The 20,020-nt window shown below is 29.3% G+C and overlaps 1 protein-coding gene across 1 annotated transcript; it reads right to left on the reverse strand.

Moving 5' to 3' along the window:
• Positions 1-443: 443 nt before the first annotated feature.
• Positions 444-3,584, reverse strand: LOC133038269 (uncharacterized). The gene is made up of 2 exons (XM_061116361.1): positions 3,367-3,584; positions 444-2,484 (listed from the first exon to the last, which is right to left on the reverse strand). Exon 2 carries the CDS (start codon positions 1,209-1,211, stop codon positions 444-446), a length of 768 nt encoding a protein of 255 aa, XP_060972344.1. The 5' UTR covers positions 1,212-2,484; positions 3,367-3,584.
• Between the last annotated feature and the right edge of the window lie 16,436 nt (positions 3,585-20,020).

Below are 20,020 nucleotides of genomic sequence, written 5' to 3' on the forward strand. Positions count from 1 at the left end.
TTTGTGGACAGTCCTTCTTATAGTGGCCTGGTTGCCCACACTTGTAACAAGTCTTGCCTTTCAGTCGACATTCTCCCGGATGCTTACGACCACATGTTGGGCATAGGGGGTACTCCACATATGGCTTCTTCCCTTTGTAGTTATTGGACCCTATCTTGTTTCTCTTGTCGGCTTCGTTGTGTTGGTTACTTGGCAGTTTTCTTTTGTTATCACCACCTCCATTACTGGCCTTTCTGGCCTCCCACCTTGCTGTATTGTCTTTCTGTATACGACTTTCACACAACTCAGCTTCTAGGGCTTTTTCCAGTACCTCAGCATACGTGGTTGCCCTTACTCCTGACATCGCTATGTCCCGACTTATTCGGGAGTCGAGCCCTTCAGTAAAACGATGAATCCTCAAAAACTCAGTAGGAACCAGATCTGTGGCAAACTTTGCTAATCTGTCAAATTGGCGAGCATACTCGTATCGTAGACTTACCCTGCCTCAGGTTCGTGAACTCATTAACTCTAGCTGAGCGTATTGCTTCACTGTAGTATTTTTTGTTAAAAACTTGTACAAAGTCAGCCCAGGTCATTGCGGCCACATCCCGTGTTTGTTTAATAACATCCCACCAGATGCGGGCATCCTTTTTCAATAAACTAGCAGCACAAGCTACACTATCTCCGTTACCGAGCCGCATGTACTCAACAATACCTTCCACTGTTCTTAACCATTCCTCAGCTTCCATTGGATCTGAGCCCCCTTCAAAATTTGGTGGGTGTTGCTTGCGGAACCTTTCATATATTGGTTCCCATCGACCCTCCGGCACAGGCATGTATTGCACCGGCAAAAATTGATGTTGTCCTTGATTGGGTTGTTCCTGACGGTTGTGAGCCTCTTCATCTCGCTTCCTAATTTCTTCCCTGAGACGAGCAACTTCTTGCGCCAAATCTTCTTGTTGTGGTGGCACCACTACAGGGGCGTTTTGGTGTTCTTGACCAACTACCCCAGCAGGGACTTCGTGGTTGCCCCCACCTTGACCTGGTTGTTGTCCATTTACAGGGGCATTTTGATTCTCCTGGATCACCGCCTCGGCAGGGACATGCTGGTTTCCCCTGCCTCGACCGCGACCTCGACCGTGAGCACCTCCTCGCCCCCGACCTCTAGCTCGGTCTCTTACAGCCGCTCTTTCATTCAACCGGGTTGATCTTCTAGGTTCACCGTTTTCCATCAAATCCCTTAACTTGTTCTTCAAAAGAAAGGAGATGGTAGCGGTAAGAATAATAACGAAAGATGTATCTCGCTGAAAAAGGAAATATCTATACACTAAATTATATAAACTTAAAAAAAACGTAAATCATCAAGCAACAATTCACCATGTAAAATAAATAAATAAATAAATAATCTTCACTCATAAAAAAAAATACACTAATAAGAAAATTGTTTGAGTTATACTAAAATTCTAACTCCGAAGAATCAGTTAATTGTTTCGATTAACCATACCCTAAACTTCTAGCTAACTAAAGGAAAATCAAAAGATAAAGACTAAACCAAATTTAATATATAAGACATAACATATATAAGGCATACATACTTGATGACAAGTTGATCCTTTGCAGCGATGGTGTGTATGTCGCGTGAATTCAAGATCAATGTAACTGTGGCTCTGGTACCATTTGTAACGCCCTTACTTACGTAAAATAAGATGCCATAAATAAACTGGCGTTAAGATACTAATGTTGCCTTTATTAAAAAAAATAACAATTTCCAAAACATGGGTACCCAGTTGAAAATAAAGTATTACCACTTAGGGAAAAGTAATAGAAAATTTAAACGACAACATCCTCGATAAGTTTAATAAATTAAAAAAAACTTTCAGCGGAAGATGGCCAAGACCACACGCAGTTACATGATCACACGAGATACACCCCATGCTGCCCAGACTCAACTTGTCACCAAAAACTTACAGGCTTACTTATCTGCACATAGGGGGTAAATAAGGGGTGAGCTGCAAAGCCCAGTAAGGAAAAACAAAATACTATGTACCAGCATTCACACATCATAGCACAAACATATACATCAAACATACAACAACCTAATCATAAGTATAAATAGAGGCAGCCACACAAATACTGAAATACCACACACTCACACTCACAATCACACTCCAGCTTCCATACAAATCTGGAGTGTCTTACGTTCTTAACCAGAACGCAGTACCAATAACCAGTGCACCCTTACGTACACTGCCTCACTTACCACATCACCATACATGTGTGGTTTCCAACCACTTCCAAGTACCTGGAACATGATTAAACAGCCATATACAATTCATCGATAAAACACTATTTCACCGAAACTATCACATTCCACAGTTTCAATACAATTTATTCAAGCAGTTATACTAGATACTCAAACCATATAAAAAGCAAGTATAAAGTATAATTATTTTTTTTCCTTACCTCAACTCCGCTGTAATTAACTCCTACGATACCTTCTAGGCCCTATAACAATTAGTGAAACCCTTAGTCCACCGATAAACTCAATATATTTATTACTCTTACTGTACAGCAACTTTAGCCTAGAATTTGACTTATAAAACGTTTGAATTAGAAGTCCTACTGTTCACAAAGTTTTTAGTTAATTGAAAGACCTTTCTAACGGTATAAAGATCATCAAAATCGGAGCTATAACCTAGGAGTTATGCATGTTTTCTCAAAACAGTTTCTTCAAAATCCTGGATCATGCCGATTTCTGAATACAGTCCAAAAATAAAAGTTTTAAAAATAGTTACACCTCGATCTAGACAATACTTTCTTCATAAAAAATGTAGCTATTTTTCTAAGCTTTAAAACGAGATAAAGATCTTTTAAAATGGATCAAAAGTGAGAGAGATATTGAATTTTTACTGAAGATACTTTTTCTGAAACAAAACTTAAAACGAAATATCATAACCGAGTAAAGATACTAACTTTTGACTGGTAAGAACTCCTAATTAGGGAAAGGTTTCTTCACAGAAAATATGGATTATTGAATTATCTTTCTAACAGTACAAGAATCGCTTGAAAATAATAGATATCGAGAGAGATATGACACTTTTACTAAGGCAATATCGAAAAAAAATTTAAAAAAACTGTAATTCGAAAGTCAGTGTAAAACATGAATTTTTTGACATCGAAATAATCAAAATTAGGAAATAGTTTCTTCATGAAAAATGTAGAACATTAAATTATCTTTAAAACGGTACCTAGATCACTGAAAACGGACATACGAGGAGAGAGATATGGCAGTTTTATGAAAACCTATTTCTCTGAAAACGAAAATAAAACATACTTACGAAAAACCTACATCCAACCCTAACATTAAGAGACTATAAAAGTTTTTACCTTAGAAATTGAATATTGTGATAGAGGCTTCAATTTATGCTATGCTGTAATTTGGTGTGATAGAGGCTATGAGAGATTTAGGAATTATCTAAGTGGAGAGAAAGAAGTAGAGAATGAAGTTTGTGTTCATCGTTTCATTGAATGGTAAAACCATATCGTATATATTCAACTGATTAGAGAAAATCTAGGAATTTAAAATTTAAACTCAGCTATACCTTTTATTTTTCTTAAGGAATAAAATATTGATTAATTACTAATATAAAATTCCTCATAATTTAAATTTAAATTCAACTAAGTCAAATATCCTAAACTAACTTCCTCATTCTTCTCTCACTCTCACGTGACCCTCTCTCTATTCATCTATTACTATAGCCTTTATAAATATATATATATATATTTTATTATCAAGCTTATACAAAATATATATATATTCCTATTATAAATACTACTAGTCTTATTTATTTAATAAACCTATACGTATAAAATAGTATACTAATTTTTATCTATATTCCTATTACATGTATAACAAATATCACTTAATAATACAACTATTTACTAATAACTTATTCTCTAATATAATTAATATAAATTAATACTTAATCTAATTAACTATATAATTGTACTTAGCAAATACTAATAATATTCATATTTTATTTAATGCAACAATAACATATCAAAACACATAATAATATACCAAAAATAATATACTTGTACTGGATATTACATTCTTGGGTCCTCCAATCAAATTTTCATAAGTTTGAAGGTCATTGACTAATTCATGAAAGTCAATTTCCTTCTTATTCATGACATAATTTGATGTGTATGGTAGAAATGCTGGAGTCAGGCTATTCAAGATAAGACTAACTTGAGTAGCACTGTCCATTTCAGCACCATGATCCTGGGCCTCTTGGAAATAACTGGACATGAGGAGGACATGATCACGCACGTTTTGATGAGGTTCCATCCGTGCGTTAATGTACTTCTTAGTCGCGTCAAAGCGTGACTGAAGTGATGCCTTACCGAATAGCTCATTTAACTTCGTCATAACTTCAGCAGCCTTCTCAGTTTTAGAAAACCGAGTTTTGAGGGTGTCAACCATGCTAGAAAGCATAAAGTATAGAGCTTTGTCATTTGCTTTCTGCCAACGCTCATACTTTTCTTTCACAGCTTTGGATGCATTGTCCCTGTGCACTTCGTGTGACGGCTCAGTTAAAACAAACAAGGCACTTTCTCCTATGAGAGCAATATTAATGTTCTCATTCCATTTATTAAAGTTAGATCCATTCAGCTTATTTTCAGTCAACAGTGATAACATGGGATTCATTTTGACAAAACAGGATACTACAAAATAATAGAAATCAACAAATAGAAATTAAATAATGGTTTAACACACAAAATCAATTCAGAAATTATAAGCACATAGCAAGTAGGAATGATATGAGAAAATACTTAAAAAAAAAAACAATCCTAAATAATTTCCAAGGTTTTCAACAAACTGATATCAGTGTCCCGTTTAGGCGAGAGTCAAAGCTATCATCCATTGAATAGAGTTGTCAGCTCATCTAAAATGTTAAACATTCTAGCAACCTTTTATTCGATCAAGATCAGAATCCAGCGTTGTCCCGTTTAGGCGAGAGTCAAGGCTATTCTATCTTATGAGCTTCTACCATTGTTTCGCAATTTGCAAGTCAAATATGGTCGCCACCATTAGGGTGATCTATACCATATAAAACACTTACAAACCACTTATCATGCGAGATTAAACGGTGCGAAATTGCTAATGAACGTTCCTCCATTAGGGAGGATTACTCACTAAAACAAACGCGGTGTAAAACCCACAATGGAGATCGAATATCTTAATAATAATAAAGCTCATTGTTTAAAATGTATTTTCTTATTATTCTAATAAATAAATCTCATTAAATTCTATTTAAGAATTAAAATTCAAAAATAAGAATTTAATATAATATTTATAAAATTATACTAGATGGTGATTGAAATAAAATTAATTATTTCCATCTTAGTAATAATCTTAAATATAAATATTAAGGAAATTAATTTAAGTTGAATTAAATAAATAATTAGCAACTTAAAAATTTCCTTTGAGAATATATTTATTTGTTTTCAACAAACTGATATCAGTGTTTGGTTTAGGCGAGAGTCAAAGCTATCATCCATTGAATAGAGTTGTCAGCTCATCTAAAATGTTAAACATTCTAGCAACCTTTTATTCGATCAAGATCAGAATCCAGCGTTGTCCCGTTTAGGCGAGAGTCAAGGCTATTCTATCTTATGAGCTTCTACCATTGTTTCGCAATTTGCAAGTCAAATATGGTCGCCACCATTAGGGTGATCTATACCATATAAAACACTTACAAACCACTTATCATGCGAGATTAAACGGTGCGAAATTGCTAATGAACGTTCCTCCATTAGGGAGGATTACTCACTAAAACAAACGCGGTGTAAAACCCACAATGGAGATCGAATATCTTAATAATAATAAAGCTCATTGTTTAAAATGTATTTTCTTATTATTCTAATAAATAAATCTCATTAAATTCTATTTAAGAATTAAAATTCAAAAATAAGAATTTAATATAATATTTATAAAATTATACTAGATGGTGATTGAAATAAAATTAATTATTTCCATCTTAGTAATAATCTTAAATATAAATATTAAGGAAATTAATTTAAGTTGAATTAAATAAATAATTAGCAACTTAAAAATTTCCTTTGAGAATATATTTATTTGTTTTCAACAAACTGATATCAGTGTCCCGTTTAGGCGAGAGTCAAAGCTATCATCCATTGAATAGAGTTGTCAGCTCATCTAAAATGTTAAACATTCTAGCAACCTTTTATTCGATCAAGATCAGAATCTAGCGTTGTCCCGTTTAGGCGAGAGTCAAGGCTATTCTATCTTATGAGCTTCTACCATTGTTTCGCAATTTGCAAGTCAAATATGGTCGCCACCATTAGGGTGATCTATACCATATAAAACACTTACAAACCACTTATCATGCGAGATTAAACGGTGCGAAATTGCTAATGAACGTTCCTCCATTAGGGAGGATTACTCACTAAAACAAACGCGGTGTAAAACCCACAATGGAGATCGAATATCTTAATAATAATAAAGCTCATTGTTTAAAATGTATTTTCTTATTATTCTAATAAATAAATCTCATTAAATTCTATTTAAGAATTAAAATTCAAAAATAAGAATTTAATATAATATTTATAAAATTATACTAGATGGTGATTGAAATAAAATTAATTATTTCCATCTTAGTAATAATCTTAAATATAAATATTAAGGAAATTAATTTAAGATGAATTAAATAAATAATTAGCAACTTAAAAATTTCCTTTGAGAATATATTTATTGGGTTCGAAAATTAAGTAAAAAAAAATATACAATTTTCGAAAAATAATAAAAATAGAAAAGAAATACTTCAAGCAAAAATATCACCTATCTAGATATTCTTTTGACTAGTTAATTCAATTTCTAATAATATATATATATTTTTTTTTAAATTCATTTATTTTAAATTAATCAATTAAATGAAAAAATCATTGACTTGAGTTGGTCCAAGAATTAATTAAAATAAATAATTAATTTACAACTCAATCTATTTTTCAAAAATTCGAAAATATTGCATAATTAAAATGCAAATTTCGAAATTGATTAATAAAATAAAGAAAAATATATATATTGAAAATTATTTAAATTTTAAGTTGAAAAATTAAATTTCAACCTAAAATTAATTTTCTATTTAATTAAGTGTCATGAAAAATCAATAAATATTTAAGTATCATGATGAAAATCAACTTAGATATTTAGATTTTTCAACTTAATTAAATGTATTAAATTCAAGAAATAATAATTAAGTGTAGAGAAGGCTTAATTATTAATTTCTATTTAATACTAGGAAAAATATACTTAATAAAATTGTACCAAAATTAATTATTTAAATAATTAATTTCACAAAAGTATAATATTTTCCTATTTAAATATTAGAAATAATAAGTAGTCTAGAAATTACTATCTAGAAAATATCTTATTTGACTAAGTATCTTTTCAAAATTTGAAAAATATCTAATTTAAGTTGTATAGAAAAAATCTAAAAACTTAAATAATTTCAAATCTAGATTTAATTAAATATCACAAATTAAGTTGTAACCACTTAATTTGAAGATATCTTTTTAAAGTTAATATTTGAAAAGATATTAACTTAAAAAATATCTTGAGAATCTTTAATAACTAATGCCTAAGATTCCTCAACTTGATTTAAAATTTAAATCAAATATTCAAATTTAAGTTAGTTAAGAAAAATCAGTTGATACAACTAATTTATAACTTAAATAAGAATATTTAATTAAATAAGCTCCAGAAAGAATCTTAGTTAGTTAAAATTCTATATTTAATTAAATACAAGAAAAATACAAATAGTTTGTCTAGAATTAATATCTAAAACTAAAAGTGTTTTTCTTAAAATTAACTTTAAAATATTAAAATGAAAATAAATTTTCATATATTTTAAAAGTTAATTATGTTGCTAATTTAATTTTATTAGGTCAAACTAATATAATTAACCTAGTACAGTTATTCAAATCAGGCAAATGGGCCTTCACAATTGGGGTAGTTCATGTGAGGGGGTGCTGGGTTCAGTATGTCATACCCACTTCTATGGCACCCAACTCTCACACAAGGCCCAAAAGAGAGGAATTTAACCTTAAAATGAATAACTGTTATTAATTGAATAGGTCCAATAACTAAATGGACCTAAATAAAATCTATCATGGTGTGACATTTTATTTAGCAACAACCTATATGCATCTATATATAATAAAATAAACATATAGGCTCACACAGGCACACTTTGGATGGTTCCTATCATGTTGCTAGGTCATACACAGATGAAAGAAGATTGTAAAATTTACCTGTTACAAATTATTTACTTGACCAAGGGAGCCATCAGATCATTAGATCTGGCAAAAAGTAACCATGGCTATTTGCAATCAAGTAATAATAGGTTTTTTAAAACTTACATACAAGCTAAAAACATATACTCCTGCAACAAGGTTAGCTGGATAGTTGGAAGTAGGATTTATTTAATTTTAAATAAATAATTTCGAAAAAAAATAAATAATTAAAAAAAATATTTTAATTAATTTCGAAAAATAAAAAAAATTTAATTAATTTCGAAAATAAAATAAATTTAAAATTTCGAAATTATTTTTTTTTTTAAATAAATATTTAAAATTAAACCTACTATTTGAAAAATTAGGTTTCAACCAACCTAAATATCATTTCAAAATTTGCTAACTACTTTTAAAAATTAAATGTTATTTTAAAAATAAAAATTAAATAAAAATTAGAAAAGATAAATAAAATATCTTTTCAGATTTTAAATTTAATTTAAATAAATAAAATAACAAAATTTAAAAAATTAGCAAAATATCTTATATCTATTTAAAATTACATGATTATAAATATCTTATTTTAAATTTAAATAAGGTCAAAATATCTAAAAAGATTTAAAAAATCTTAATAGATAAGATATTTTTAAAATATCTTAAAAGATAGGATATTTTTAAATATCTTAAAAGATATTATAAATATCTTTAAAAGATATTATAAATATCTTAAAAGATAAGATATTTTTAAATATCTTAAAAGATATTATAAATATCTTAAAAGATATTTTAAATATCTAAAAAATCTGACCTTAAATTTAAAAAAAATATAATCAAATTTAAAAATAAGATAGATTTTTAAGCAAAAAGATAAATACTAGTTCTATTCAAATTCAAATTACACTAATATCTTGAATTAAATTAAAAAAAATTAAATTAATTCAAAATGATAATTAGAATTGAATTAGGAATAGTAATAGTATATATATAAAACCATACAAAAAATTGGAAGTTAATTCCATGAAAAAGTATGAAAAATTGAAGAAAATTGAAAAAATTCGAAACTGTACGGACAGTTCTGCGATCGCAGGAAACTATCAGCACAGCCCCGATTTTGTCAAATCTTCAAAAAATCATAACTAATTCAAATAAAATCCAAATTGAGTTCTGTAAAAGGCTAACTTGCTTAATTTTTTCCATACTATCCAATAAAAATAATTCCAGGACCGAAATAACAATTATTTTTCACGAAAATTTCATAATCATCAATCAATCATCAAATAACACTCAATACAACATCATACCATCCAAAGAACATACAAACAATCGTTTTAAAGTCCAAATTACATGCAAGTAAATCAATTACCATGGCTCTGAGGCCAGTTATTGGGAATTATTTTACCAGGATCTTAGATCTACTCACAAGTATGTTTATTAACATCCTAAATATGAACTTTCTAAAACGATAAAATAAACACATATAAAGTTAAGAAAACCTTACATTGATGCAGCGGAATAAATGTCTCCTTCCACTCAGATCTCTAACCCTTGATTCCTTTCTGTAGCAGAGTATAATCAAGATCTGAGCCCGAATCTCCTTCTTCTTCAAGCTTTGATCCTTCACAGTCTTCCAATCTATGATTGAGTTACTGCTTGCTGTGTGTGGGCACTTACTCTTTCACTAGGGTCACGAAAAAGATGAAGGAAAAGAGGGAGAGAGGTTTCGGCCAAGGTAGAGAGTGAGGAAGGCTCAGTTTTCTGAAGAGAGAAATTTCTGTCAGAAAGGCTTATTGAAAACTTGTGTTTTGACTAAGCCATCACTTTCTATTTATAGGCAACTTACTAGGTTTAAGTTTAGAATTATTTGGCACTAAAATAATAAAAATAATAATTTGAAAAAGCCTTATAAGTGGCCGGCCATAGGTGTTGTAATGGGCCCCTATAATTTTGCAATTTTATCAAATTTTATCTCTATTTTCTCAAAAATGCCAATTTTCCAATTCTAACCTTTTAAATGCCAAAACTAATTATTTAATAATTAAAATACATTATTAAATAATATTGTCATTTAATTTAATTATTAATTAGACATATAAAGTCTATTAATAAATAAATAAACCTAGAAAACTCTTTTCCTTACAATTTCACCCCTGCTTAGTGAAAATTCATAAAATCAGACATAGTCTAACTTTAGAATTATAATTGATCAATCACGAATCAATTAATGAGTCTTACAAGCAGAATGTTCTCAACTAGAATGGAGACCATGGATCTATATGCTGAGCTTCCAATAAGTGAACCAAATTTACCAAGTAAATTCCTACTTATTAATTCTTCGTTGAATCCACTCTTAGAACTTAGAATTGCACTCTCAGACTTATATAGAGCATATTGTATGTTTCACGATACCAATATACTATCTCATTTAACTATTGTTATAATCTTATTGTGATTTAAAGATCCTCTATATAGATGATTTACATCGAGATGGGATTTCTTTACCGTTCTCACCCCTCAATGTATTTTGCCCCTTAAAACACTTAGCTACCTGTAAATGGTGTTTAGTGATCTAATAATTAGTCAGTTAAATAAGAGCTCATCCATTTACTTCTATTTGCTAAGCTCGAAGGGAATCATCACTTAACTTCTATACACCAGTAGAAGCTATAGATTCCATATTTATGTTCAGCACTCCCACTCAATCATACTATCATGTTCCCAAAATATACGTATCACCCTGACCCAAAAGTAGGCTTAACTAATAAATCAAAGAACATGAATAGCACTCCTGAGTTGAGCCCAAGCATATCAGGATTTAGATTCTTTTCAATCTTAAGATCAACTACTGATATTGACTTGGAAAGATATGTATAACGGTAAGTTTGTAATATCTTAACTTAGTTGCAATATCGGTCCAGTCCAATGTATACTCCATACATTCGAAACTAGTATACTTTACTAATGTCCTGGAAAGAACATAACACTTACTCCAAGTGTAAGTACACATCCTCGCTGATTATCACATTAGTGTAAATCCAATAACACTGATGAAACAGGGACCAAAACTTTTGATTCATATGATCACAATCACATTCCACTGTGTTGACGATACTGTAATTGTGAATAAACATATGATCTGGATTTAACTGATTTTGTGTGTATGAATGTAATAAACATATTAAACATATTAAACCATTAGCATGTAAAATTCATGCAAACATCAATCACTTCAAATTTCTTATATTGATAACTAATCAGATTGTAAAGAGTTTTATTTAGGGCATAAAACCTAACAGTTAATTATATCTTATCTTTTAAGATTTTTTTTAAATTAAATCTTTTTAGATATTTTGACCTTATTTAAATAAGATATTTATAATCATGTAATTTTAAATAGATGTAAGATATTTTGCTAACTTTTAAATTTTGTTATTTTATTTATTTAAATTAAATTTAAAATCTGAAAAGATATTTATTTATCTTTTCTATTTTTTATTTAATTTTTATTTTTAAAATAACATTTAATTTTTTAAAAGTAGTTAGCAAATTTTGAAATGATATTTAGGTTGGTTGAAACCTAATTTTTCAAAAGTAGGTTTAATTTTAAATATTTATTTTTAAATAATTTCGAAATTTAAATTTATTTTTTATTTTATTTTCGAAATTAATTAATTTTTTTTTAAATTTTATTTTTTTCGAAAATTAATTTTTTTTTAATTATTTAATTATTTATTTTTTCGAAATTATTTATTTAAAATTAAATAAATCCTACTTCCAACTATCCAGCTAACCTTGTTGCAGGAGTATGTGGTTTTAACTTGTGAATAAGTTTTTCAAAACCTATTATTACTTGATTGCAAATAGCCATGGTTACTTTTTGCCAGTTCTAATGATCTGATGGCTCCCTTGGTCAAGTTAATAATTTGTAACAGGTAAATTTTACAATCTTCTTTCATCTGTGTATGACCTAGCAACATGATAGGATCCATCCAAAGTGTGCCTGTGTGAGCCTATATGTTTATTTTGTTTTAATATAAATACATATAGGTTGTTGCTAAATAAAATGTCACACCATGATAGATTTTATTTAGGTCCATTTAGTTATTGGACCTATTCAATTAATAACAGTTATTTATTTTAAGGTTAAATTCCTCTCTTTTGGGCCTTGTGTGAGAGTTGGGAGCCATAGAAGTGGGTACGACATACTGAACCCAGCACCCCCTCACATGAACTACCCCAATTGTGAAGGCCCATTTGCCTGATTTAAATAACTGTACTAGGTTAATTATATTAGTTTGACCTAATAAAATTGAATTAGCAACATAATTAACTTTTAAAATATATGAAAATTTATTTTCATTTTAATATTTTAAAGTTAATTTTAAGAAAAACACTTTTAGTTTAGATATTATTTCTAGACAAACTATTTGTATTTTTCTTGTATTTAATTAAATATAGAATTTTAACTAACTAGATTCTTTCTGGAGCTTATTTAATTAAATATTCCTATTTAAGTTATAAATTAGTTGTATCAACTGATTTTTCTTATCTAACTTAAATTTGAATATTTTATTTAAATTTTAAATCAAGTTGAGGAATCTTAGGCATTAGTTATTAAAGATTCTTAAGATATTTTTTAAGTTAATATCTTTTCAAATATTAACTTGAAATGGAATATTTTAGATATTTTTTGGTTAATATCTTTTCAAATATTAACTTTAAAAAGATATCTTCAAATTAAGTGGTTACAACTTAATTTTTGATATTTAATTAAATCTAAATTTGAAATTATTTAAGTTTTAGATTTTTTCTATCTAACTTAAATTAGATATATTTCAAATTTTTGAAAAGATACTTAGTCAAATAAGATATTTTCTAGATAGTAATTTCTAGACTACTTATTATTTCTAATATTTAAATAGGAAAATTATACTTTGTGAAATTAATTATTTAAATAATTAATTTTTGTACAATTTTATTAAGTATATTTTTCCTAGTATTAAATAGAAATTAATAATTAAGCCTTCCCTACACTTAATTATTATTTCTTGAATTTAATACATTTAATTAACTTGAAAAATCTAAATATCTAAGTTGATTTTCATCATGATACTTAAATATTTATTTATTTTTTCATGACACTTAATTAAATAGAAAATTATTTTTAGGTTGAAATTTAATTTTTCAACTTAAATTTAAATAATTTTCAAAATATATATTTTTCTTTATTTTATTAATCAATTTCGAAATTTGCATTTTAATTATGCAATATTTTCGAATTTTTATTTTGAAAAATAGATTGAGTTGTAAATTAATTATTTATTTTAATTAATTCTTGGACCAACTCAAGTCAATGATTTTTTCATCTAATTGATTAATTTAAAATAAATGAATTTAAAATATATATATATATATTATTAGAAATTGAATTAACTAGTCAAAAGAATATCTAGATAGGTGATATTTTTGCTTGAAGTATTTCTTTTCTATTTTTATTATTTTCGAAAATAGTATATTTCTTTTTTATATTTAAATTTTCGAACTCAATAAATATATTCTCAAAGGAAATTTTTAAGTTGCTAATTATTTATTTAATTCAACTTAAATTAATTTCCTTAATATTTATATTTAAGATTATTACTAAGATGGAAATAATTAATTTTATTTCAATCACCATCTAAGTATAATTTTATAAATATTATATTAAATTCTTATTTTTGAATTTTAATTCTTAAATAGAATTTAATGAGATTTATTTATTAGAATAATAAAGAAAATATATTTTAAACAATGAGCTTTATTATTATTAAGATATTCGATCTCCATTGTGGGTTTTACACCGCGTTTGTTTTAGTGAGTAATCCTCCCTAATGGAGGAACGTTCATTAGCAATTTCGCACCGTTTAATCTCGCATGATAAGTGGTTTATAAGTGTTTTATATGGTATAGATCACCCTAATGGTGGCGACCATATTTGACTTGCAAATTGCGAAACAATGGTAGCAGCTCATGAGATAGAATAGCCTTGACTCTCGCCTAAACGGGACAACGCTGGATTCTGATCTTGATCGAATAAAAGGTTGCTAGAATGTTTAACATTTTAGACGAGCTGACAACTCTATTCAATGAATGGTAGCTTTGACTCTCGCCTAAACGGGACACTGATATCAGTTTGTTGAAAACCTTGGAAATTATTTAGGATTGATTTTTTTTTTTTAAGTATTTTCTCATATCATTCCTACTTGCTATGTGCTTATAATTTCTGAATTGATTTTGTGTTAAACCATTATTAATTTCTATTTGTTGATTTCTATTATTTTGTAGTACCCTATTTTGTCAAAATGAATCCCATGTTATCACTGTTGACTGAAAATAAGCTGAATGGATCTAACTTTAATAAATGGAATGAGAACATTAATATTGCTCTCATAGGAGAAAGTGCCTTGTTTGTTTTAACTGAGCCGTCACCTGAAGTGCCTGGGGATAATGCATCCAAAGCTGTGAAAGAAAAGTATGAGCGTTGGCAGAAAGCAAATGACAAAGCTCTATACTTTATGCTTTCTAGCATGGTTGACACCCTCAAAACTCGGTTTTCTAAAACTGAGAAGGCTGCTGAAGTTATGACGAAGTTAAATGAGCTATTCGGTAAGGCATCACTTCAGTCACGCTTTGACGCGACTAAGAAGTACATTAACGCACGGATGGAACCTCATCAAAACGTGTGTGACCATGTTCTCCTCATGTCAAGTTATTTCCAAGAAGCCCAGGATCATGGTGCTGAAATGGACAGTGCTACTCAAGTTAGTCTTATCTTGAATAGCCTGACTCCAGCATTTCTACCATACACATCAAATTATGTCATGAATAAGAAGGAAATTGACTTTCATGAATTAGTCAATGACCTTCAAACTTATGAAAATTTGATTGGAGGACCCAAGAAGAAAGGGAGTAAACCTCATAATCCTGGTAATGGTAATGGGACGATAAAACCTGAAGCAAATGTTGCCTCTGCTTCAAAGCCCAAATCGAAGAAGAAGTGGAAGAACACCAAGAAGCGAACAAAAGCCATGAAAAAGGCTGCTCCTTCTGGTGATGCTACACTTAAAGGAAAGTGTTTCCACTGCAATGAAAAAGGTCATTGGAAAACCCAGTGTCCTAAACTTCTTGCAAAGAAACAAGGTATTTCCATTTATAAACTTTAAGAGTTTTAGTGAATTATTATCCAATTGGATTTATGATTCTGGACTAACTTTGTTTATTTGTTTTCTTCTTCTTATAGGCCAAGCTACTTGAACTCAATTGAGTTGAATCAGAAAGCTGGACCAAGGGTGAAATCGTCCAGATGAAGATGAAGCTCTTCAATTTTTGAATTAATTGTTTTAGTTTAAAGACAATTTGGATTTCAAATTTTAGTTAGGGATATTTATCCCTGTTTCTCTCATATTGTTGCAATACATTTTTTTTATTAATAAAGTTTTATTTTTTTTCGAAATTCACTATTGCAAATTATGAGATTGAGCTTCATTTATTTTATCTTCATCAATTATTACCACATTATATTTGTATGTTTGTATGTGTAAGTGTTTTTATTATTGATGCAAATTCTATAATATTTACAACTCTTCATAGAGTTATATTATATAAACACTAGAAATTATTTCTATGTTTATCAATAATTGTTAATTCTCATACAATTATTAAGAATTTGTTTAATAAAAGGATCTTATGATCTGATAGGGGTGGAGAAAAGTTAAGAAAACTATGCAGTTCAACGATCTTTTATATCTAATGAACTCTGGATAGTATTCAACTCCACATAAACTCTATCACACTAAGAGAATCATGATCTTTACAACCTTTAGGGGTGGATCATAATCTCTATATACTTAGGGGTGGAGGTTATCCATAGTACCCTATATGCATATTCTTAGGGGTGGAGTCTATTCCACAAATCCCTATGAAAAACATATCTTGTTTAAACATAGAAGTAATATAATGAGTCAGCTATTGTCAATATAAATTCTTGATCTTGATTGTATGTTCCATTTCGATTTTACTATTGTAAGTAAAAGTTTGATACCTTTGAAAGTTCTTTGTTAAAGTTTCACACTACCTTAATTGAGTGGGAGAATTTTAAAATTCTATACCCATCTTCATTAGGTTGATAATTGTGATAGGTACTTAAGAACACTACTGAAAAGCAAATCTAACCATTCGCATGGATAGGTATAGCTTATCAGAATTATGACAATAAGATAAAGAACTCTAGTTCAGTCCATTCGAATGACTTGAACCAAGAATTCTTAATCCTCATAAAATTTTATGGTATCTTAATTTTGATTACTTTATCTCTGGCATGTATTTTTCACTTCAAATACTAGTCTGCTATGTTGATGACTTAGTCTAAACTTAAAGTTTCAGACTAACACAAAAGTCACAACTAGGTAACTCTCTAAACAATCAGAGGTTAAAAGTATTATTTAACCAGACATCTGCTATTGAGTGGGAGCTATCTGAGATGTAATCAAATAGGGAACATTAGAAGATATTCAAGAAGGATTTATGAAAGTGATCTATATGTCAGATATTAAGGAACTGTGTATCAGTTGTCTTTGTATCTCACCATCTAATTTCGATTTATATGAGATGGTGCTTACTTTGGGGGTGGAGGAATTATTGTATAATAATTCAAGCTCTACCAGAGAAGAACTATAACTTGGTCTATTCGAAAATACCAGAAAGTTATATCACTGAAGAAAAGTTTACACTGTATTATCTCAATTACATATTTTAAAATATGAGAGATATGTCTTCTATTAATTCAGATGTACTTTTAAAACAGTAAAGATTTCAGTATCCCTTGGTGAGTAAAGCATATAGTAAAGGATGTTTCATAAGAGTATTTATGAACTAGTTTCCAGATGTTTGGGTGGATTCAAATATACTACACTTGATCTGAAGATCAAGACATCAGATTGACCTATTTGCACAGTTTGTTTTATATTAGTGCAAGTGGGAGTTTGTTGGGTTTTATGCCCTAAATAAAACTCTTTACAATCTGATTAGTTATCAATATAAGAAATTTGAAGTGATTGATGTTTGCATGAATTTTACATGCTAATGGTTTAATATGTTTATTACATTCATACACACAAAATCAGTTAAATCCAGATCATATGTTTATTCACAATTACAGTATCGTCAACACAGTGGAATGTGATTGTGATCATATGAATCAAAAGTTTTGGTCCCTGTTTCATCAGTGTTATTGGATTTACACTAATGTGATAATCAGCGATGATGTGTACTTACACTTGGAGTAAGTGTTATGTTCTTTCCAGGACATTAGTAAAGTATACTAGTTTCGAATGTATGGAGTATACATTGGACTGGACCGATATTGCAACTAAGTTAAGATATTACAAACTTACCGTTATACATATCTTTCCAAGTCAATATCAGTAGTTGATCTTAAGATTAAAAGAATCTAAATCCTGATATGCTTGGGCTCAACTCAGGAGTGCTATTCATGTTCTTTGATTTATTAGTTAAGCCTACTTTTGGGTCAGGGTGATACGTATATTTTGGGAACATGATAGTATGATTGAGTGGGAGTGCTGAACATAAATATGGAATCTATAGCTTCTACTGGTGTATAGAAGTCAAGTGATGATTCCCTTCGAGCTTAGCAAATAGAAGTAAATGGATGAGCTCTTGTTTAACTGACTAATTATTAGATCACTAAACACCATTTACAGGTAGCTAAGTGTTTTAAGGGGCAAAATACATTGAGGGGTGAGAACGGTAAAGAAATCCCATCTCGATGTAAATCATCTATATAGAGGATCTTTAAATCACAATAAGATTATAACAATGGTTAAATGAGATAGTATATTGGTATCGTGAAACATACAATATGCTCTATATAAGTCTGAGAGTGCAATTCTAAGTTCTAAGAGTGGATTCAACGAAGAATTAATAAGTAGGAATTTACTTGGTAAATTTGGTTCACTTATTGGAAGCTCAGCATATAGATCCATGGTCCCCATTATAGTTGAGAACATTCTGCTTGTAAGACTCATTAATTGATTCGTGATTGGTCAATTATAATTCTAAAGTTAGACTATGTCTAATTTTATGAATTTTCACTAAGCAGGGGCGAAATTGTAAGGAAAAGAGTTTTCTAGGTTTATTTATTTATTAATGGACTTTATATGTCTAATTAATAATTAAATTAAATGACAATATTATTTAATAATTTATTTTAGTTATTAAATAATTAGTTTTGGCATTTAAAAGGTTAGAATTGGAAAATTGGCATTTTTGAGAAAATAGAGATAAAATTTGATAAAATTGCAAAATTAAGTGAGGCCCAATAACACCATATGGCCGGCCACTTAAATAGATTTTTCAAATTAATATTTTCATTATTTTAATGCCAAATAAATCCTAACCTAAACCTAGTAGTTGCCTATAAATAGAAAGTGATGGCTCAGTCAAAACACAAGTTTTTAACAAGCCTTTCTGACAGAAATTTCTCTCTTCAGAAAACTGAGCCTTCCTCACTCTCTACCTTGGCCGAAATACCTTTCTCTCTTTTCCCTTCATCTCTTTCGTGACCCTAGTGAAAGAGTAAGTGCCCACACACAGCAAGCAGGAACTCAATCATAGATTGGAAGACTGTGAAGGATCAAACTTGAAGAAGAAGGACATTCGGGCTCAGATCTTGATTATACTCTGCTACAGAAAGGAATCAAGGGTTAGAGATCTGAGTGGAATGAGACATTAATTCCGCTGCATCAATGTAAGGTTTTCTTAACTTTATATGTGTTTAATTTATCGTTTTAGAAAGTTCATATTTAGGGTGTTAATAAACATACTTGTGAGTAGATCTAAGATCCTGGTAAAATAAATATCCAACAAGTTGTTGGAAATTATTTTACCAGGATCTTAGATCTACTCACAAGTATGTTGATTAACACCCTAAATATGAACTTCTAAAACGATTATGAAATAAACACATATAAAGTATTAGAAACCTTACATTGGGTGCAGCGGAATAATATGACTCCTTCCGTTCAGATCTCTAACCCTTGTATCCTTTCTGTAGCAGAGTATTATCAAGATCTGAACCTGGATCTCTTTCTCTCCTTCTTTAGTGCTGAAACTCCTTCTTGTTGAATGTCTTTCTTCACGATCTTCCTCACTATGATTGAGGTATCACTTGCTGTGTGTGGGCACTACTCTAATCACTAAGTGGTTCGAAATTTCAAGGAAGGCTCAGGTTTTTCTCTGAAGGAAAAAGTAGAAAGTTAAGTGTAAATTTCCTGAAGCCTTCACTATCTATTTATAGCATTCCACTAGGGTTAGGTTTGAATTATTTGGCATTAAAATAATGAAAATATCAGATAAAAAACTCTATAAAAGTGGCCGGCCCTAAGCAATGTGGATTTGGGCCTCACTTTTTGCAATTTTGTAGTTTTATCATTTCTGCATCTCATTTTCTCTAAAACGCCAATTTTCAAATTCAACCATTTAAATGCCAATCTAATTATTTAATAACTATAAATAGTTATTAAATAATATTGTCATTTATCATATTTATTAATTGAACCATACAAAGTATCATAATTAACAAATATGCCTTAAAACTCTTTCTTTACAATTTCGCCCTTACTTAGTGAAAAATTCACAAATAGACATAGTCTAATTTGAGAATTATAATTGA

This window comes from Cannabis sativa, chromosome 5 (genome assembly GCF_029168945.1).
Source record: "Cannabis sativa cultivar Pink pepper isolate KNU-18-1 chromosome 5, ASM2916894v1, whole genome shotgun sequence".
NCBI classification, from domain to species: domain Eukaryota; kingdom Viridiplantae; phylum Streptophyta; class Magnoliopsida; order Rosales; family Cannabaceae; genus Cannabis; species Cannabis sativa.

Coding starts and splice junctions, on each gene's coding strand:
- LOC133038269 (XM_061116361.1), bottom strand. CDS start 1,211: ATGGAAAACGGTGAACCTAGAAGATCAACCCGGTTGAATGAAAGAGCG.